At 41.9% G+C, this 21527-nt stretch overlaps 1 protein-coding gene across 1 annotated transcript in view; it reads left to right on the forward strand.

Moving 5' to 3' along the window:
* Nucleotides 1-13232: 13232 nt before the first annotated feature.
* The window catches only part of MTMR9 (myotubularin related protein 9), a 58683-nt gene continuing 50388 nt past the window's right edge, over nt 13233-21527 (forward strand). The window contains exon 1 of the mRNA XM_008542190.2: nt 13233-13907. Coding sequence (XP_008540412.1) covers nt 13726-13907 — 182 coding nt within the window. The 5' untranslated portion in view covers nt 13233-13725. The remainder of the gene's footprint in view (nt 13908-21527) is intronic.

Genomic DNA, 21527 nt, shown 5'->3' on the forward strand with positions numbered 1-21527 from the left:
TGCAAAATGATTACTGCAATAAGGTTAGTTAACACCTCCAGGAGATGGCATTTTAAGGCTGTCTTCAAGGCTTCGCCTAGACGTTTTTCCTAAATAATCTCTTACTTAAAACGTGCAGAATCACAATGAAGCCTCTAAATTTAAGTAGTTGTTCTTATCTCAAGAGTGGGCCTGGAGGGCTGTTTGGCAATTATCTATGTCTTCTTGAGTTGCTCCAAGAATCTGGCAAGGAGCAGACATATCTCTGTCTGTATACTCTCTTCCAAATAACCCACTCAAGTTCAGAAGCTGGACTTCTCACTTGGAACCGAGAATGCGATCACACGGGGACATTTCAGTGGCCATCTCAGACACCTACAAGATCACAGGCTGTGAGTGGTGGGACTCCTTTGACAGGCATTGTAGTTTAATCTGATGCAGAGAAAAGGTCACAGGTCTTAGAACCAAAGTCTTGGGTTCAAATCCTAACTCCTCCCCAGCCGAGTGGTGTATGGCAAGTCATTTTCACCTCTTTGAGTCTCACTTCCTTCATCTGAAAAGGGGGATAATACTAACCACCTCATAATACTGTTTTGAGGATTAAATACAATAATGTATGTGTAGTAGACTGAATAATGGCCCCACAGATATGCAGGTCCCCATCCCCGGAGCCTGTGAATGTCATCTTATATGGCAAAAGAGACTTGGCAGATGTGATGTAAAGATCTTGAGATGGGGAGATTATCCCGGTCAGCCCTAAATTCAACCATAAATATTCTTATAAGAAGAAGGCAGAGGGAGACTTGACTACAGAAGGAAGAAGACAACGTGGCTACTGAAGCAGAATGCTTTGAAGATGGAGGCAGGGGCCACAAGCCAAGCAACGCAGCTCTAGAAAATGGAAAAGGCAAGGAAACCACCCTGCCCTAGAGCCTCTGGAGAGAGTGTGGCCCTGCCGACAAATATCTTAATTTTAGCCCAGTGAAAATGATTTCAGACTTCTGACTTCCAGAACTGTAAGAGCATAAGTGTGTGTTGTTTTAGGCCACTAAGTTTGTAGTAATATGTTACAGCAGCCATAGGAAACATACACAGTATGTAAGAGGCTGGCACACAGTAAATATTCAGTAACTCTTGGGCGCCCCACCTTCCCCATCATATACATATGCTGGCCGCCACCTGCTGAACACTGCCTGTATCAAGGTGTGATGGCACCTGCAGCTTTAGAATCACCTGGGGAGCTTGTAGGCTTAGGCTCCCAGAGATTCTGATTTAGTAGGTTTGAGGAGAAGCCTGGGAATCTGCATATTCCCTCACCACTCCCCAGGAAATCGTGATTGCATTTCACAGTTTCAGAAACACTGCCTACAGCCAATAATGATCTTATGTCGCTGCCAAGGTAACCCCAAAGCGGATGAAGACAAGCAGGAAGAGGGGCTCAAGCAAAAGTAGTTTAAACACAGTCTTGAAAGCAGGTTCCGCCCCTTGCAAGGGCATCCGCCTGCATTCTAGACCTGCCTTTCTAGAGGACCTGTCTAGGTCATCCTGGAACAAGCCGGACTATCAAAATGCCCTTTCCTGGAATCTAGGAAAATGACCACAGGAAAGGCTTTGGTAAATCCTCCTAGGACTGATGGAATCTACATTTCTCACTGTCACACACATAAAGTTTACAAGAACAGTCCTAGGAGTCAAAGAGATGGTGCCCAGCTGAACCGCAAACAATAGTGCCTTGTTTTCAATTTTGTTAATATTTGAGACCCAGCAGGCTGTGTGCTAGGAACACTGCTTGAACTGGGCCCTTGATGTATTTTAAATAATTAGGTAATTTTATTTAATCCTCTCAACAGCTCTGAGAGGTCTGTTATCTTAATTTTGCGGGTGGGGAAACTGAAGCTCAGAGAGGTTCAGTAAATCGTCTGAGGTCACACAGTTGATAAGTGCTGTGGCAGGGCTCCACATTCTTTGAGTGAGTTGACTGCGTGTGGAAGAATTCTGGGCTGCCACAGGGCACAACCTGACCCACCCAGCAGCATTTCTCTGCTGCTGGCAACTGCTGTCCCCAGGGAATGCCATCTGGTGAAGTGGCATGAACTTAGGGGTCCAGCCTCTGCGTAGTCCACAGCATTCCCCAAGTTCCTTCATTGATTCACCTCTCCCACAGTGGATGGACATGGAAGCCTGTGTCCAGGGTAAGAGCTACCGCTGGAGTGGGAAGCTGTGAAGACAAGCCGATGAGCTGTGGCCCAAGCATGACAGAGATGAGAATCACGTCACACAGAGAACCAGGATGGAGGAGTGAGGGAGACCAGAGTTGTCTAGGCTGTTCTTGTCAATCATTTCTTATTCTTTGGTGTTACACAGTTTTTTTGTTTTTGTTTTCTTGTTTTCGTTTTTTTTTGGCATTGAGGAAGATTGGCCCTGAGCTAACATCTGTTGCCAATCATCCTCTTTTTTCTTTTTTTATCCCCAAAGCCCCCCAGTACATAGTTGTATATCCTAGTTATAAGACCTTCTAGTTCTTCTATGTGGGACACCACCTCAGTATGGCTTGATGAGCCGTGCATCAATCCACGCCCGGGATCTGAACCGGGAAACCCCGGGCCACCGAAGCAGAGCACGTGAACTTAACCACTCGGCAACGGGACTGGCCCCTGTTTTTGTTTTTAATTAAAGAAAGATCATCTGTATTGGTTTGCTAGAGTTTCTATAACAAAGTACACAGACTGAGTTGGTTTCTCCTGAGGCCTCTCTCCTTGGCTTGTAGATGGCCATCTTCTCCCTGTGTCCTCACATGGTCTCCCCTCTGTGTTTCTCTGTGTCCTAACTGCCTCTTCTTATACGGACGCAGTCAGATTGGATTAGGGTCCACCCCAATAACCTCATTTAACCTTAATTACCTCTTAAAAGACCCTACACCCAAATACAGTCACATTTTGAGGTTCTGGACATTAGAACTTCAACATAGGAATTTGGAGGGGGGACACAGTTCAGCCCATATCTGCCTTCAGTCCTATTCAAGCTTTACTTTTTCTTCCTCAAAAGAGAAAATAGTGGTTAAAGCACAGATCCATCAGAGCTTGGCTTCATTAGGCCCTTTCCCGCCATTTTCGTCTGCTACCTTGTCTTATGTGTGCCTTTACTGCCTCTTTTCCTGCATGACTAGAACAAAGGGAAGATGCCACTTGGGTTGAAAGAACCATCATTCTGACAACACACTCAGTTATAATAGGAACCTAAACATCATATTAATCTTATATTTCCATGGCTGCTTACAGCTTTATTTCATAAACCATAACTTTGTTATGTTGGTATTGCTCTCCTGATTTTGCAGGTCAGACAAGAGCAGAAAGTGAGAGTAGAAGTCACCATCCCAAGACTACATGACTAATGGTAGCATGTGTTAATATGATCTGCCAAGGTGTCCTCAGTGGCTTGATATTAGCTAAAGGACATTAGGATTCCCCCAAGACTAAATATACATATGGGAGAAAATGTTGGTCTTACTCCTGTCAACGCAAATAATCCATAACCAATCTATAAATCAAAATTGGGGTGAGTTTATTATGAACCAGATCTGAGGACTAGCCTGAGGCCTTCCTTCCCCAAGGAAGGAAGGGCACCAAAGACATGGGGTGTACAGAGTGGTTATATACCATCTTGGAACAAACAGCATACATCACATATGATAGGAATGTCCCTTTTACAATTGTCACAAGATGCTTAGCTGGCACAGCAGATCAGTTGTCAGCAGATTGGTGGTCAGCAGGTCAGCGGTCACAAGGTGAACACAGCAGGTCAGTAATTAATCCTTAATTTAGGGAGAGATGCTTATCCTAAAGGAAATGCCGATATCGGGGAGGTTACATCCCTATCTTTAGGGGCATCATTCTTGTCTTTGGGACATAGTAAATATTTAAAGCAGATGTACAATGGTGCTCAACAGGCCACGTCAGGCCCTTTTGGAAAAACAGGGTCAGGCCAAATTAGTTTTATACCAAATGGCTTCCTCATACTCCAATATATCCTATTACTTGTCACTTTTTAATCCCTCCAAATAGAATCAATCTACCTATCAATGGCCAGGATAGGTAATAATGCTGCTTTTTAAATTTCTATCTGAGAATGAACTCTCTTTGGTTTTTAGACCACAAAGGCAGATTTATATCTTTGGCGGGGAGGATCCATGAGTAAATTATTAGTCTAAAATAAACCCTTTCTAAATAGCAGCGTATCAGAACTTCTCTCATGTTGCTTCTCCAACTTTACTTTCTGGCCTTTCGGAAAGTATGACATGATGACAGACATGGCTACCCTTTTTTGATTGTTCCTTTATTTAATTAACAGACATGTGCTGAGTGCCTTCATAGTGTAAACCACGACAGTTGGTGTTTGTTTTTTCTTTTTTGTAATGCAAGTGCCTGACTTAAGCTTTGATTGCCGAGGCCTCCACTTCAATGACAGCTACCTCGAATAAACACATTGCCAGCTACGTTACTCAATAAAGAGTCAGGCTGTCCCCTTCCCCCCCAGACTCCTTAATTTTAAAGATCTTGGTTGATTTCAATAACTGATAATTTGGGCCACTTGTTTTTTCTCTCCACATGCCTAAAATTCTTGCTCTTTTGTGTGAAATTCACCAATAAAGAGTGAGCCCATGAAATTCTAGGTCCCCACCCTAAACCCCAATAAAAGCAGAACCCCAGGCCTGTGCACTCTGTCTCTACCCACGACCTCGCTGTGTGGCCCCAGGAGTGCTGTGTCATTTCCAGGTTCTGCAAGTGATAAACCTTTATTTTTTCAAGTTTCCTGATGTTCATTGCTAATGGGCATCTTGCAGTCATAATAAGAACCACAAGGGCTGGTCCCGCCACCACACTGGTTATTGCTGAGACTGGCACCAAATAGCCTTCTGCGTGCCTAGCACTGTGAGGAGCCCCAAGATAAAGAGGATTTTGATCTTTTGTTCTAAAGAGCATATGGTCTTAGTGAGAAACTAATATGACTAGGAATATTACAAAGGAAAGAAGGGAACGAGCAAAGGAACATTGTGTGAACCAAGTAAATATATGACCAAATTCAATTTTCAGATTTAAAATTTGATGACATGATGAATAGGGTCAGTTTAAAAATTATGTTCCCTTGGTAGTGATGATGAAGATTCTCTCGTAGACCAGACTCCAGCCAGGCCCTCTCCAATAGATCTCAACCCTTGCCTACAAAAACTGTAGGCTCTTAGTACAAATGTTCATCCCCCTCCTGGCCCCCATGCCACACACACATTAAAAGCCTTGAATAAACACTAATATGATTTCTAAGAGCTCAAGCCTACATCTCTAGGATGATCGTAGCTGCCTGAGAGCACCTGCCTGAAAAAACAAAAAAACTCAGGGCTACCAAAAGAATTTACTGTCTGTTCTAGCCAACACCTGGTGATAGGCCCCTGAGCTCCTTTTTAGAGCATTTACTAAAAAGGCGTACAATTAGGAATCCTTCCTCTGTCCCTTTGAGATGTATATGTATTTCCTACAACTCAGGAAGACCTGAAAGCCATTTCTTTGAAAAACAATCCTCAGGAAGGATAGGGCCCCTGTCTCCCGGGGATAGATATCCTCCCAGGAGGATAGAATCCTAACTTCCATAATTGCCAGCTAACAGACACAGCTGGCCTAATGACCAAGGCTTTGTAATGTTTTCACTTCCCTAACTCTGCACAAACCCCTTGTCATGCCTCCTCCCAATTTCCTTATTCTCCCTTTGAAATGCCCTGTCACCTCTGAACACATCAAAGTCGAGTTCCGCTCACTCTGGACCCCCTTCCCTATTGCAGTAGTATATTGCCGATTAAACTCTGTTCTTACCACTTAACCTGCCTGGCTTTGTTTATTTTTGACACTGATCATGACAGAATGTCCTCTTAAGTCTTAGCACAGGATTTTTCTCAAATTCAAAGTTGTGAAAACTAGATTTTCGTTGCTCCTTAAAAGAAAAACTTGGGACACACACACACACATACGTTGAAACCAAGGAGAAAAGGTGAAAGTGAATTAGGGGACTAGAGACTTTTTGCCAGGGAGGAAATGACTAAAAATGCAGCAGAAAACCAGCAGAGAAGAGAACTACTACTTTCCCCCTGGTATCTAGTCACATCCACCTCCACTCCTCTGGGGACGAAGAGTTGGAGGAAGCAGAGACCAGAGGCCAGCATGTGGGAGACAAACATCATTAGCTGGTATTTGTAGACAAACTGGTTCTTCATTCCTTCCCTGTTCCTCACCTGTCCTATCTCAAAAAATAAGAACAAAACTAGATTAAATAAGTGATGGGGAAGGAAGCAGTGGTAATAGAAAGACCATTGATCAGAAAGTTAAAAGAAAATGGATTTTAGTCCCCCATCTGCCACTAACTAGCTGTGTGATCTTAGGTAAGTCACTTCACTTCTCTGAGCCTGAGTTTCCTCATCTGTAAAATGAGAGGGTTAGATTAGAGAATTCTATTTCATTCAGATGTATTTATCAAATACTTATTATGTCTTTTTTATTTCGATTTTTTCAATCTTAATTTTGAAAAAAGTCAGAATACAGAAAAGATGGGAAAATAATACATTACACATCCTTAAACTTTTACCAAATTAACCTATTGTCAATAATTTGCCACATTTTTATTCAGTAGGTGCATACATAAATACTATATGTGTGTGTGCTCTATGTGTGTTTGTATATATGTATATACATCTACATACATACATAATCACTACATAGGCACTTTTTTTCTGAAACATTTGAAATTAAGCCGCAGACCTTGTGATGCTTCATATTTAAATATTTCAGCATGCATCTTTTGAGAAAAAGGACATTTTCCTACATAACTACACTATCATTATCCCATCTAAGAAAATTAACATTAATTCAGTAATATCATCTAGTATACAATCCATGTTCACACTTCCCCCAAAATGTCTTTTGTAGTAATTTTGTTTTCTGATCGGGGATTTAATCACGTTTCCTGCCTGGCATTTGGTTGTTACATCCCTTTAGCCTCTTTGAATTTGGGATGGTCCTCTTGCCTTTGGCTCTTGTTTTCCACGGCACTGAATTTTTAAGAGAGCCCAGGCCAGTTGCTTTGTAGAATATCCGACTCTGTGAATGTGTCTGATGGTTTCCTAGTGCTTAGATTGGAGTTAAGCATGTCTGGCTAGAGTACTTCCCCGGTGATGTTGCGTACCCACCATTGTCTCACGTCAGGAGGTGCAGAATGGCTGGGGGTCACACTGTTGGTCACTTGGTTACAGTGACGATCACCAGCTCTCTCCATTATGAAGAGAAGCTTTTCTCTTAGCTATCTGTGGGATGATACTTGTAGATCTGTCCGCTTGAGATGGTCATCTCTGAGAACAAAAGATGGGGGAGAGAAAAGCAGAAGAGGATGAGAAAGGACAGGACAGTGGAAGAAAGCCAAAGGAAGAAAAGGGAAGGCATAAGAGGGGCAATTGGAACAGTGTCATCATCTATTAAACAGATTAAAGGATTGAAAACAAAACTATATGTCACATTTAAAATTACATACAGACAGTCCCCAATTTACGATGGTTCAACTTATGATTTTTTGACTTTTTGATGGTGGGAAAGCAATATACATTCAGTAGAAACTGGGCTGGCGATATGCAGTATGATCTTCTCTCATGATGCTGGTCAGTGGCCACAAGCCACAGCTCCCAGTCAACCACATGATCATGAACAAGGGTGAACAGCTGATACACTTACAACCATCCTGGACCCACGCAGCCATTCTGTTTGTCACTTTCAGTGCAGTATTCAATCAATTACATGAGATATCTAACACTTCATTATAAAATACACTCTGTGTTAGTGGATTTTGCCCACCTGTAGGCTAATGTAAGTGTCCTGAGCACGTTTAAGGTAGGCTAGGCTAAGCTATGATGTTTGGTAGGTTAGGAGTATTAAATGCATTTTTGACTTGTGCTACTTTCAATTTACCATGGGTTTATCCAGATGTAAGCCCATCATAAGTTGAGGAAGCTCTGTGTAAAGCTTCCCCTAAACCGTGTGGGGAAAAAAGAAATGGGGAGCTGGGGAGATGTGATCAAAGAGTTGTGAGCAGACTTAGGTTGCTTCCCTTCTTCTTTTGGACACTGACCCTGATTTTGGTTCAGTGACAATAAAATAAACTCCAACAGTAATCACTGAATCACATGGTTGACATTCCCACCTAGTAAATTTTCCTAGTGCTTAATTATGCCTTTATTTTAGATGTGTCTCTTTATTTTAATTAGATCCAATCACATGTAATTGCATATTATTAGTTCATTTCACTATGGCTACGAGCAGAAAAGCACTTTGCCAAAAACAGCGTGCTGACTTTCCTAATATTCTCTTTATCCCTCTTTCCAGGGTCTGGTGTGTACAGGAGAAGTTGAGTTCACGCACGTATGTTTCCCACTGTCAACTGTGTCCCTGTGGCATACATTCTTTGACACTGCTCCTATTGAGAGATGGGATCTACGTCCTCTCCCCTTGAAACTGAGTGGGTTTTTGAGACTGTTTATGATCAATAGAGTGCACTGCAAGTGACATTATGGGGCATCTGAGGTTAGGTCCTAAAAGTTGATACAGTGTCTGCTTTGCTCTTGACTCCTCATTCTTGACGCCTTTGGCTGCCATGTATGTAGCCCACCTGCCCTGAGTCCACTGTACTAGCAGGAATACCAAATTACTCGCAAGGAGACCACAGGGAGAGACCCTAAGACTTCAGAAAGAGATGCCCGACCACCCCACAGCTGCTTCAGCTTCTCCCCTCCCACCATGCCATATGTAGCTACCAACTGCTGGGGTCGTTTTAAGCAATTATGTTTGGACTGATTTATTTTAGGTGTAGTAGCAACAGTCCCTCTTCCTTCCAGTTTGCCACTTTCCTCTAAAGTAGTAGGTTCCTGTTCTTCTGATTGGTTTCAAGAAATGAAGCAGCTCAGTGATTAAGACACGGGAATCAGACACATGGAATGTGGCTATTAGAATGAAATATCTGAACACAGACCCATTGATCATATCATGGTCACTAAAGCTTTCCTTTTGCTGCTGTGTGCACCGAGAACTTAGTCCTCCTTTGCTTAGTTAAGAATGGCTGTCTTCTCCCAACACCAACAGTTCAGAACCTTAACAGAAAAAAGCAGTGCAAAGTAAGTCTAATTTAAATTAGTAGTGTGATGGCAAGGGCCTAGGTTTTGGACTCGGAAGTGTTGCCTTTGGGTTTCTGCCTCACTGCTTGGTTTTGTCATTGAAAAGACACCAGCATCCCTTTGAGCCTCAGTTCTTCCACTCTGAGTTGGAAGAATACCTCTCCTATCTACTTCACCAGGTCATTGAGAGAGCTATATGTGATAGTATATTTGAAAACATTTTGTGAATTGTAAAACAATGACCAAATGTAAGAGAGTAGCAATGTCATCATCACTAAGAAGTTATTCACCTGCTTTAATTTCCTCATCTTTAAGGTGGGTACAATATAACACCACCTTCCTCCTACTCTCATCAAAATGCTGCTATAAACATCTGCAATAACATTTAAAGTCACTCAGATTGGAGTAGGGGGAGTACAGGCCAGGACAGAATACGTTAAGTAACAGAGACTCTATTCAACAAATATACATAGTGGCCACTAGGTGGAGGCACTAAACTAGATGCCGGGCACACTGCAATAAAGAAATAGTCCTTGCTCTCAAGGAGCTTGCTGTCTAGTGGAATGTTATGGACACAGAAGGAGTCTATTTCAATACAGTTTACTAAGAGGTGAAATCAGAGAGAGTAACCAAGGTGGGCTCAGGTCTCCTGGGTGGCACTGCAGCATGGTAGTGAAGAGCACAGAGTCTGCACCCGATTGCATGGTTCTGAATCCTGATTTCATCACTTATTGCTGTCTGACCGTGGAAAAGTTATTAAGATATGGCTCAGTTTCCTCATCAGTAAAAGGAGAATAATAACTAACGTTAGAGAATTGTGGAAGGACTATACATGAGTCAGTACAGGTAAAGCATTTAGCACGATGTATGGAACACACAGTAAACACTCAAAAATGTGAACTATTATTATTATTACGTGGTGCTCTGGAGCCTATGTAATGGGGAGCCCACAGTTTTTTTCTGTTGTTGTTGAGGAAGATGCACTCTGAGCTAACATCCACTGCCAATCTTCCTCTTTTTGTAAGCTGCCACCACAGCATGGCCACTGACAGATGAGTGCTGTAGGTCCGTGCCTGGTAACCAGACCTGGACCGCCAAAATGTAGTGTGCCAACCTTAACCACTAGGCTGCAAGGGCTGGCCTGAGCCCATACTTTCAAGGGTAAATCAAGGAAGGCTTCCCAGAGGCACTGACATCTGAGATATCTGAGATGAGATCTGAAGGATGACGGGAATTAGCAGGTCAAGGGACAAGGTATTGGGAGTGAAGTGAGAACATACCAGGCAGAAAGAACACCTAGATTATTTAAAACAGTGCTTTCTCAGACTTTTAGGAGCATAAAAATCACCTAAGAATCTTGTTAAGGGGCAGATTCTGATTCAGTAGCTCTGGAGTGGAACATTTCTAACAAAGTTCCCATGGAATGCTCATGATGCTGGTTCCCTCTTCTACACTTCCACTCGGTAAAAATGTTCTAACGGGGTGCAAAACCTCAAGAGGAAACTGTGAACTATTTAAGGATAGCTGGCATGAAAATTGCAAGGAATGGGGTTTGTGGGCTGTTGTGCTGGCTAGAGAGGGAATAGGAGATAGATCTGCAATGCTCATCACTGCTTAAGGGGCTAAATCACAAAGGGACTTACAAGTTAAGAAAAGAAGAAATTTGGAACAGCAAAGAGGGCTTTAGCTGCCAAAGGGAAAAATAGGTTGGAATGGGGAACCCCACTAAAAGAAAGGAGACCCACTGAGAGTCTTTTCCTGTTAAGTAACTATACGAGAAACGATGGTGGCCTGAACTATGGCAGTGGCCTTGGGGATGGAGAGACATGCTTGAATTCAAGAGCTGTTAGAAGATACAATCAACAATTTGGTGACTGATTTGCTTGGGGGATGAAAGAGATGGAGAACACAAGAAAGGCATGGCATGAGGTTATCGGGTTCCTTTCAGCTGCCTACAGTCAACACATAATTACAAAGCGCGTGGAGAATAGCTGTTCCTCAGTGGCACATAGGCAGCATCTTCTCCATTTTAGATGCTCCTTCTACTTTTGGGAATTGTTGACCTGCTTTCTTCAAACTTCCTTCAACCTGCCTCAATTTCTACTAACTACTGAAGGCCTGGTAGAGAAACACAAAACTAGGAAAGTAAATCTGTACTTTAAAATTTAGCACTTACTCTCTTATTTTGTTCATTAGTTGTGTGGGGTGCATTGGCCTTCCCAAATTATCTGTTGCTCTTTGAGGCCAAGGACCGTGTCAGATCTATTGTTTCCATTCCCCATGGTGCTGATGACCAAGGAGGCACTTAACACACGTTAGCTATTTGATAGAATAACATCTAGATGATTACATATCAATGCCATTTATCATCTCACAAAAGATGATAAAAATAACATCTGTAAGGTATTGAGTTTTACACGCATTATAAATGCCATCATCTTCTTTCGTTTATCAGAATCCTCTGAGACCTTTATATCCAGGTAGTTTGGATAATGACTACAGCTTCATTGAATTATTTTAATAGAATGGAAGCCTACTTCATTACATTGAACTCTACTGCCACCTACTGTTCATGTAGTAAGTTAACATATTGTGGTCCCCACTCCATTCTTCACTATCGAATGCTTTCTTCATATCTCAATGGCTTTCTATGCTTTGAGCTTCATCCTAGAGTAGATGTAATTTTCTAAAAGTTTACGGTGTTTCGTTGTAACAACCCAACATGATACTGACAATTTTCTCCCTGGGCAAAAAGTTTATGCCTTTATGGAACATTAAACATTTTTAAATTTAATGATACAATGGTCCTTTCATAGGCTTTTTTTCTTTTTTTGGGAAAACTAAAAGAGAAAAGTCATGAAATTCCTGAAGAATTTTTCCCTAGCTCCAGTAGATATCATTAAACTGGACATCTATTTTGGATATACTCCATTCAGGGTGTAAATCTCACTTATCCTTCCATGACATTCTTTGTAAAACCGTCCCTGATTCTTCATTCTGGAAGTAAATTCTCCCTTCCACAATTGGTAATTGTTATAATGAACCACATAGTGGAAGGACAACAAAAATTCCAATTAAAAAAACAGCTTTATAAATTGTTTCCCTTCATTCTCCCTTCTCTGTTGGTTACCGTCTTTCTTTTGCAGATAAATAAAACGGAACCCTCGGCTGTAACAATCTTATAAAGTCTTTTGTTTTAAGAAGGGAACATTTTAGGAAGGGCAAGGATAGAAGCAGGGACACGTGTTGAGTGATGATGAGACTTGAGGCAAGTTATTTTGTCTTTGATTGCTGTTCATAGATACTAGATGGTGAGGATTTCAAAGGTTAGTGAAGTGACAGTGGACCGGGACTAAATTTACATCTTTTCCCTCTAATTCCCTATTTTAGAATGAAAATGTCAGTTTAAAAGGGGAGGAAGGCACCAAGCGAGGAGCAATTATTTGAGCAAATTTCTGGCATAAACTAGGTGTCTAGGTAGTCCAGTTGGATTGTCTTTAACGAGGAGGCTGAGCGGTGGGGACCGGCACCCCCGTGTCTTGGGTTTCCTGGACCTGGAGTGAAGTCCGGGCTCTGCTCCAGGTGAACCGCGTCCGCCACTCCCTGGATCTTCCCCACCTCCTCTTCTGTGCACCGTCTGTATCCACCCAGGTGCCTCTCTCAGGGGTTGGATGTGTCCCCTCTCCTGGTCACGGTCACCGCCCCGGCGGCGGCACCCGGCCTGTGACCCCCTCCACCTGGCGGCCCTGGAGTCACAATCACTTATTCGATCCCGCTTGTGCCATCTCTTCACCGCGAATGGGTGAAAATGGCTACAATTTACGGCAGCCCCGCCCTCGGAAGAGCTGTTGGAGGGACTCCTGCTCAAGCAGAGGAAGACAGGTCAGGGACCTCTTGTCGTCGTCCCATCCTCCCCGGCCTCTTGTGACACGAAATGGTGTTTGGAGGGGGTGACCTGCGGCGGTGGGCGCGCAGGCAAAGAAGAGCTTTTTCCCACTAGGAACCCAACTCTTCGATTCTAGCGGCGTTTCCGGAAGCGTTCTCACCGGACCTAGGCGGAGACGGACTTCCGGCTCCGACTTCCCCGTCTTCCGAGTTCTGAGCTCCGCCGCTTCCGCCCGAAGTTGCCCTAGGCTCCGGCTGCGAGCAGCTTCTTCCGCCAGGAGTCCCTAGCAGCTCGGACTCGGAAACTGGCCCTAAGGCGGCCTGCTCCTTCTCCCCCCAGCCTGCCCACCGAGGCCGGGGCCCCAGGAGGCGGCGGCGGCTGCCGGGCCTGTCGCGGGGCGTTCTCTCTGGCCGAGCCCTGGGCCTAGGGGGAGCGGGGCGTGCGGAGAAACGCCCCGGCCTGGCCCAGCCCCAGCCCGGCTTCCCGCGGCCAGTGACCGTGGCCGCAGGCCTCGCCGCGCCCACTCCAGCCTGGGGCGGGGCCCGGCCTCCCCGCCCCTCGGGCCTGCCCAGCGCCGGGTCACTCTCCTCCTCAGCCCTGCGGCGCTGTAGCCGCCTCGCTCCTCCGGGACCCGGCCGTCCCGTGGCTTCGGCTGCTGGGAAACATGGAGTTTGCGGAGCTGATTAGGACCCCGCGGGTGGACAATGTGGTGCTGCACCGGCCTTTCTACCCGGCCGTCGAGGGGACCTTGTGTCTGACTGGCCACCACCTGATCCTGTCCTCCCGGCAGGACAACACGGAGGAGCTGTGGCTCCTCCATTCAAACATCGACGCCATCGACAAGCGGTGAGTGCCCGTCCCACCGGCTCTTGGGCGGGGAACCTGGGGTCCTTAGGTGGTCGTCTGAGGAAACGCGCCCCAGTGCCCCTGCAGCCCGCAAAATGAGCCCTCGGCGGCCTGGATTGCGGATTTGAGGTTTAGAAAGCAGGAAACCATCCAAATGAGATCCCTGGTTTCCATTAGATCTCGGTGGAATTCCCAGGCTTATCACATGTTTATTGTCATCCTGATTATCGTTTTTGGTGCATACACCATTTGGGTGGATTTTTAATCTTTTCTTTTAAAATTTCTTCTCCTTGCACCATCACATTCCTTGACTATTATTAATCGTGTATCACAGTTGATGAAGTTGTGATTGAATGTGATTTAAAGTCTTTACTTGCCACTTTTGAGGAAAACTCAAAGAACTGAGGATGTAGTGTCTAAATTCCACAAAACCGCCCCCCCCCCAAATTGTTCAGTTTATCATATTTCTCCTTATTTCTTACTTTCTGGATCATCACTTTAATAGTTTTCGTTATTGGAGATTGTAATGTCTTTTATGTATTTATCTTTACTCAGTTCTGCTTTTGGAAAGAACAGAGTTGGGTGTCTTATGCAAAGGTATTAATTCTTTTTTTTCCTGCACCCCAGCTCTGTCTTTCCAAGGTAGTGTCTCAGTCAAAAAGTTATACTTCCGTCTGCCGTCAAAATTGCCGTTCTCCCAATGGCTCTGGGTGCTTAGCCTAGCCAGAAGGTAAATAGATTATCCGATTTATACTAAAGTATACATGAATGACGACAGCTTTTGTATTATCTCAGGAGAATTTGAAATTTAGAAGATTCCTAGAGAGATTATGCCTTAAAAGAAAGTAATTTCTAATGGTAGAATTGAAGTAAGGGTGAAGTGGTGAGAGTTTTTTTGTTTTTCAAGCAGCGGGCTCCTGCTACGGTCTTCTTCAGATCTCCTTCTCCTTTGTGAAAGTTGTCAGTGGGCTCTCCCTGCCTGCATAATAAAGTCTTAAACCCCTTAGTGTGTCATTCATGGTGTGCCATGTTTTGGCCCTAATCTACTTTTCCCACCTTAGTTCTTGCCATTCATTTTCATGAACCCTTTTCACTAGCCAGCCCTCACTCTTTATTTTGGCTCATCCATATCGTGCATTCTCTCGTGTCTGTGTTTTACTGACGTTCTTCCTTCTGCCTGGAATGCCTTGCTCCTCCCAACTTTGTTAAACATTTATTGAATATCGTTATGGTCCAGACATTTTGTGAGGCATCAAGGACAGCAAAATGAATAAAATATAGTTCTTGTCTTTCAGGAGTGTATAGGTTATTATCCAGCTGTTGCTCGTCTATCAATATTCAGTTTAACCACTTCAGCTGCCACCTCTATGACACATTCTTCTATTAATCCCACAACTAGAAGTAATTTCCCTCACATTGAAACCCTCCAGCTCTTTAATTACACCTCTTTCATAGGTGTATATTAAAATTTGTATTTTGATGGTTGCATATGTGTTAGCTCCTTGAAGCCAGGACTCGCATTTGGTTAATTTTTATCTCCTTCAAAACTCCTAACTGTGGCTTGGGTGGATAGGCACATCGGAAATAAACGAAGAATTGACCGCTGAATGGTCATTGGGGCCATAGAATACAAATTAGGTTTCCGCCTGCCATCAACTCTCTGTTCCTTCTTATTTACCTCTTTTTATGGTTGCTTTTCACTCTTTCATTTCATCATATTTCCCTAGCATTCACTACATGCTGGGGAGTATATAAGGCATGGACCTTTTAATCTGTTGGGGGAAAGTAACAAACTCTAGGCATGTTTACCTTTTTCCTGGGAAGCAGCATGGTGTAATGGAAAGAGCATAAGCTAGGTGGTCAGATCAGAGTTTAATTGTTGCTTTCAAGAGATATTTGCTTCTGTGTGTCTTCTACGTGCTGAGCACTGTCTTGGCTCTGCAAATGCAATAGTGACTAAGACAGACTAGGAGCTTATGTACTAGTGGAGGAGATGAACATTCAGATAAATCAACAAATATGTAACAATGTCAGATAATAAGTGTCAGGAAGGATAATAGAGGAAGATGGGAGGCTAGAGAATGTCAGGAGGCAGTGTATTTACAAAGAATTTGAGAGAAGACAAGTGACATTTGAATGAATGACATCCAGATGAAGGGAGGAAGCTAGCAACGTGAATATTGGAGAAAAGAGCCAGAGGAAACAGTGAATGCAAAGACCTGAGACAGGAACATGCCTGTCATGTACAAAGAAGAACAGAGATGCCAGTGGGCGAGGGGTAGGGGCTAGGGGGATGGCAGAAACTGGTTGGAGGTGTAAGCAGGGGCCAGATCGTGTAGGGCCTTATATGCCATTGTGATGGTTTTCATGGGAAGCCCTTGGAGAGTTGAAACCAAGGAAGTAGTGTCTGATAGACTTTTTAGAAGGTGATTCTGGCCGCTGGCAGAAGATGGATTGTAGAGGGGCAAGAGTGGAAGGAGCAGAGGCGGGGTTGGGAGGCTGTTGAGTAGTTCAGGTACAGGTGATGGTGACTAGAGTGGAAGCAGTAGTAGTGTGGTGAGAGGCAGTCAGATGTGGGACCTATTTTGAAGGTTGAGCTGCTCCGCCTTGCTGGTGAGTTGTCGATGGGGTGTGAGAGGAAGAGCAGTGTTAAGGATGACTCCTTCAGTTCTGCCTCTTATTAGATAAATGCCCTTGGGCAAGCTACTTCACCGTAAGAGGAAGACCACCCGTCTCATGTCTAGTTGTAACTTATATTTGAGTAATGCTTTACTAGCTTATACAATACACTGCATACATAATTTGATCCTTTCAGCAGACAAGGTTGTACACAAGTTTTATAGTTATACTTTTTTTTTTCTTTTTATGGACTCCAGAGGTAGAAAGTTGAGTTAATCCTATTCAGTGGATGACTCATCATTTTCATGATTGATTCCTTACAAGGTTTTCTTGGTTTTTTATTTTATTCTTTTTCAGCCCTAATTTTCACTCCCATTTTCCACCTCATCCTCAATTCCTTCAGGCCGCTGTGTTAAATGTTGCTATTTGTCCTTGGATATATCCCTGTAAAGTATATGTCACTGTTGTGTATAGGTGTGTGCACACAGGCATGTGTGAGTTTAATTTACCTGAGTAGGATTATGTTGTAGATCTTGTTCTGTTTCTCAACATTTTAACTCAGTACTCTTTTTCAAGATCTCTTCATATTGCTGAATGTACATCCGTTTCACTGCTTTTCACTGCAGGGTAGAATTCCAAAGTGTCTGCAACATTTTACTTATCTGACCCTTTAGATACCTCCAGCTCCCTGCTGTTACAAACATCTCTGATAAATGAACTCATTCGGGTCCCATTATAATCTTGTCTAAATGCTTCTCTGAGATTGTGCTTAGGATGGGATTGAGCTAGAAAGCATATTTTTCCATCATTCTTACCAATATTTGGTATTATTGTCTTTCTAATTTTTGCCAGTCTGATGATTGTGAAATAGTATCTCTTTGTTTTATTGTTTCATTTTGTATTTCTCTAATTACTGTTGAGTTTAAATATCTCTTTATATACTTCTTAGCAATTCAGTTTAAAATTTTTTTCCTTTCTGTCAATTGCCTGTGAATTTCCTTGGCCCACTTTTTAAATTTGGGTGGTTGTCTTTCTTGTGTGGATTTGCACCAGTTCCCTGTATACTCTCTAGGGATCAATTCTTCACTTAGACATTGCAAATATCTTCTGCTAGTCTCTCACCCATTTGTTAACTTTTCTGTGGTGCTCTTTGTTAAACAGAAGTCCTTAATTTTAATGCAAGATTCGTCTTTTACTTTATGGTTTGTGCTTTTTAAGTCTTGGTTAAGAAGTCCTTCCTTATCCCAAGATCACTAGGCTGTTCTCCTACAGTTTCTTCCATCTTAGCTTTATAGTTTTACCCCTTATTTTTAGGTCTTTGTTCAAGTGTGATAGGAATCAAATTTTGCTTTTGTCTGTGTAGCAAGCCAGTTTTCCTCATACTATCATCTAACAAGCCATCCTTGACTGATTTGTCATCTATCAAGTGGTTTTATGTATATGTATATATAATATACACAGCTTTTGCTGTATCCCATAGGTTTTGTTGTGGTACGTTCTCATTTTCATTTGTCTCTAAGTATTTTCTAATTTCCTGTGTGATTTCTTCTTTGATCCTTTGGTGGTTTAAAAGTGTGTTGTTTTTCACAATTTTGTGCATTTTCCAGTTTTTCTTTTGTTACTTATTTCTAACTTTATCCCATTGTGGTCAGAGAAGATACTTTGTATGATATGTATCTTTGTAAATCTTTTGAGATTTGATTTGTGGCCTAACATATGGTCTATCCCGGAAAATGTCTTATGTGCACTTGAGAAGAATGTGTCTTCTGTTGTTGGATAGCGTGTATATGTCTGTTAGATCTAGTTGGTTCATTGTGTTATGTCTTCTGTTTCCTTACTTCTGTCTGGTTGTTCTATCCATTATTGTGAGCGAGGTATTAAAGTCACCAACTATTATTGTGGAACTGTCTATTTCTCCCTTCAATTCTGTCAGTTTTTGCTTCATATATTTTGATTGTCTGTCATTAGGTGTGTAAATGTTTATAATTGTTATATCTTCTTGCTGTGTTAAACCTTTTATTAATAGATACGGTCCTTCTTTGTCTCTTGTAACCATTTTTGATTTGCAGTCTATTTTGTCTGATATTAGTTTAGCTGTTCCTGCTGTGTTTTTGTTACTACTTGCCTGGAATATCTTTTTTATCCTTTTCATTTTCAACCTGTTTGTGTCTTTGGATCTGAAGTGAGTCTCTTGTTAGACAGCATATAGTTGGATAATGTGTTTTTATCCATCCTGCCAGTCTCTGTCTTTTGATTGGAGAATTTAATCCATTTACATTTAAAGCAGTTATTGCTAAGGAGGGATTTACTTCTGTCATTGTGCTGTTTGTTTTCTGTATGCTTTTTTTTCCTTAAAGCTTTTTTGTCTCTCATTTCCTCTTTAAATTAATTTCTCATTTTCTTTTGTGTATATTCTATAGCTATTTTTTTTGTGGTTACAACAGGGATTACATTTAACATCCTGAAGTTATAACACTCGAATTTATACCAGCTTAAATTCAATAACATATAGAAGCTCTTCTCCTTTGCTGCCCATCCCCACCCCTTTCCATTGTTGATGTCACAAAATTACATCTTTATACATTTTATGCCCCAAAACATAATCCAATAATTCTTGTAAATGCATTAGTCTCTTAAATTATGTAGAAAACAAAATCTAGTTACAAACCAAGTTACAGTAATATAGTATACAGTAATATTAGCTTTTACACTAACAATTGTTTTTTTCTTTAAATGTATTAGTCTGTTAAATCACGTAGAAAACAAAAAGTGGAGTTACAAACCATTGTTATAATAATACTGGCTTTTATAATTGCCTATATGTTTATCTTTATTGAGTTCTTTATTTCTTCATACAGCTTTGAGTTGCTGTCTGCTGTCTTTCCTTCCACCTTGCAGAGATCCCTTGAGCATTTCTTGCAGAGCCAGTCTAGTGGTCACAAACTCCCTCAGCTTTTGCTTATCTAGGAAAGCCTTAATTTCTCCCTCACTTTTGAAGGACAGTTTTACCAGATATAGTTTTGCTGGATTCTTAGTTGACAATTTTTTCTTTTAGCACTTTGAATGTATCAGCTCACTGTCTTCTGGCCTCCAAAGTTTCTGATGAGAAATCTGCTTATTATATTATTGTGGATCCCTTGTATGTGACAGTTCACTTCTCTCTTGCTGCTTTTAAGAATCTCTCTTTGTCTTTTGAAAGTTTGATTATCATATGTCTTTGGGTGGGTCTCTTGGAGTTCGTTAAGCTTCTTGAATGTATGTATTCGTGTCTTTCATCAAATTGGGGAAATTTTCAGCTATTAATTTAATTCTTCAAATATTCTCTCTGCCCTTTTCACTCTCTTCTCTTTCTGGGACTCCCATGATGTGTATGCTGGTCAGCTTGTTGGTATCCCACAGGCCTTTTAGGCTCCATTCACTTTTCTTAATCTTTTTTCTTTCTGTTCCTCAGACTCATTGTCCTATCTTCAAGTTTGCTGATTCTTTCTTCTGCCTGCTCAGATCTGCCTTTGAATTCCTCTAGTGAATTTTTCATTTCGCCTCTTGTACATTTCGGCCCCAGAATTTCTTTTTGTTTTTGTTTTTTTAAGGTTTTTAATGTCTGTATTGATATTTTCATTTTGTTCACATCATGTTCTTGACATTCTTCATGCCTTCTTTCAGTTCTTTGAGCATCTTTAAGATCATTGTTTTGAAGTCTTTGTCTAGTATATCTGTTATCAGGTCTTTTTCAGGGACAGTTTCTGTTAATTTATTTTTTTCCCTTTGAATGGGCCATACTTTCCTGTTTATTTGTATGCCTTGTGATTTTTTTTGTTGAACATTGGACATTTGGATCTAATAATGTGCTAACTCTAGAAATCACATTCTTCCCCTTCCATGGGGTATGATTTTTTTTGTTATTTTTTCCTTATATTTTTGGTTTTGATTTTTTATTGTTGTAGGCTGTCTCTGCCAAAAATCAGCCTGAGGTATAAATTTAAGGTCTTCTTATGTCTTTTCTGAGCCTGTCCCTGGACATGCACAGTCACTTCTTAGTTTTCTCCATATATGCAGTTGTTTTTGAATGTCCTAGTCTTTAATGTTTGGCTTCCAAAAGGGAAAAGTGAAACTGAAGTGAGGGGAAGGGAGCTAGCCCTTTAAAATCCCTAGAAGTCACTTGCTGGGGAGGGACTTGCAACAATGGAGGGAGGTGCAACAGCAGTGGCTGCTCACCTTCGGCTGCACCTCTGTGATCAGAAGCAGCAATCAGTGATCAGAGCACAGATCCCTGATATGTGGAAGACAGGGTCCTTTTTCCCACCCTGGCTCTATAAGCTGTGTGCAAGCTACTCCAGGAACGTGCACAGCTGTCAGCCCCATGGCTATGGGTGGGGGATGGGTAGCTGCTATTTTGCTAAGAGATGAATTTATCCAAAATTAACTGCAATTTGACATCCAAGTCTTCCCCTGGAAGTTGCAAGCCTTTAATAGACTCTGGAATTCCAAAATAGTACATCAAACAGATTTTGCCAGTGCAATTGCTGTCTAAGTGGAGAAACAAATTCCTGGTGTTTCCTACTCCACTATCTTCCCAGATCCTTTCCCTTACTGAGTTTTGGGAGTTATTCTTTTTTTAAAAAAATATATTCTAGGTATAAGTCCTTTATCAGATAGAAGGTTTGCAAATATTTTCTCTTAGTTGATGAGTTGTCTTTTCATTCTCCTTAACAGTGTCTTTCAAAGAGCAAACATTTTAAATTTTGAAGAAGTCCAATTTATAAGTTATTTTATAGATTGGAGTTGTGATTTCCTATATAAGAAGTCTTTGCCTAACCAAATGTCACAAAGGTTTTCTTCCATGTTTTTGTCTAGAAGTTTTATAGTTTTAGTTTTTACATTTAGGTGTATGATCCATTTTGAGTTGATTTTATATATGATTCATGGTGCAGATCCAAATTCTTTTTCTTTTTCTTTTGGCATATAGATATACAGCCATTTTTTGAAAAGTCTGTCCTTTCT

The sequence above is a fragment of the Equus przewalskii genome, chromosome 2 (assembly GCF_037783145.1).
Source record: "Equus przewalskii isolate Varuska chromosome 2, EquPr2, whole genome shotgun sequence".
NCBI classification, from domain to species: domain Eukaryota; kingdom Metazoa; phylum Chordata; class Mammalia; order Perissodactyla; family Equidae; genus Equus; species Equus przewalskii.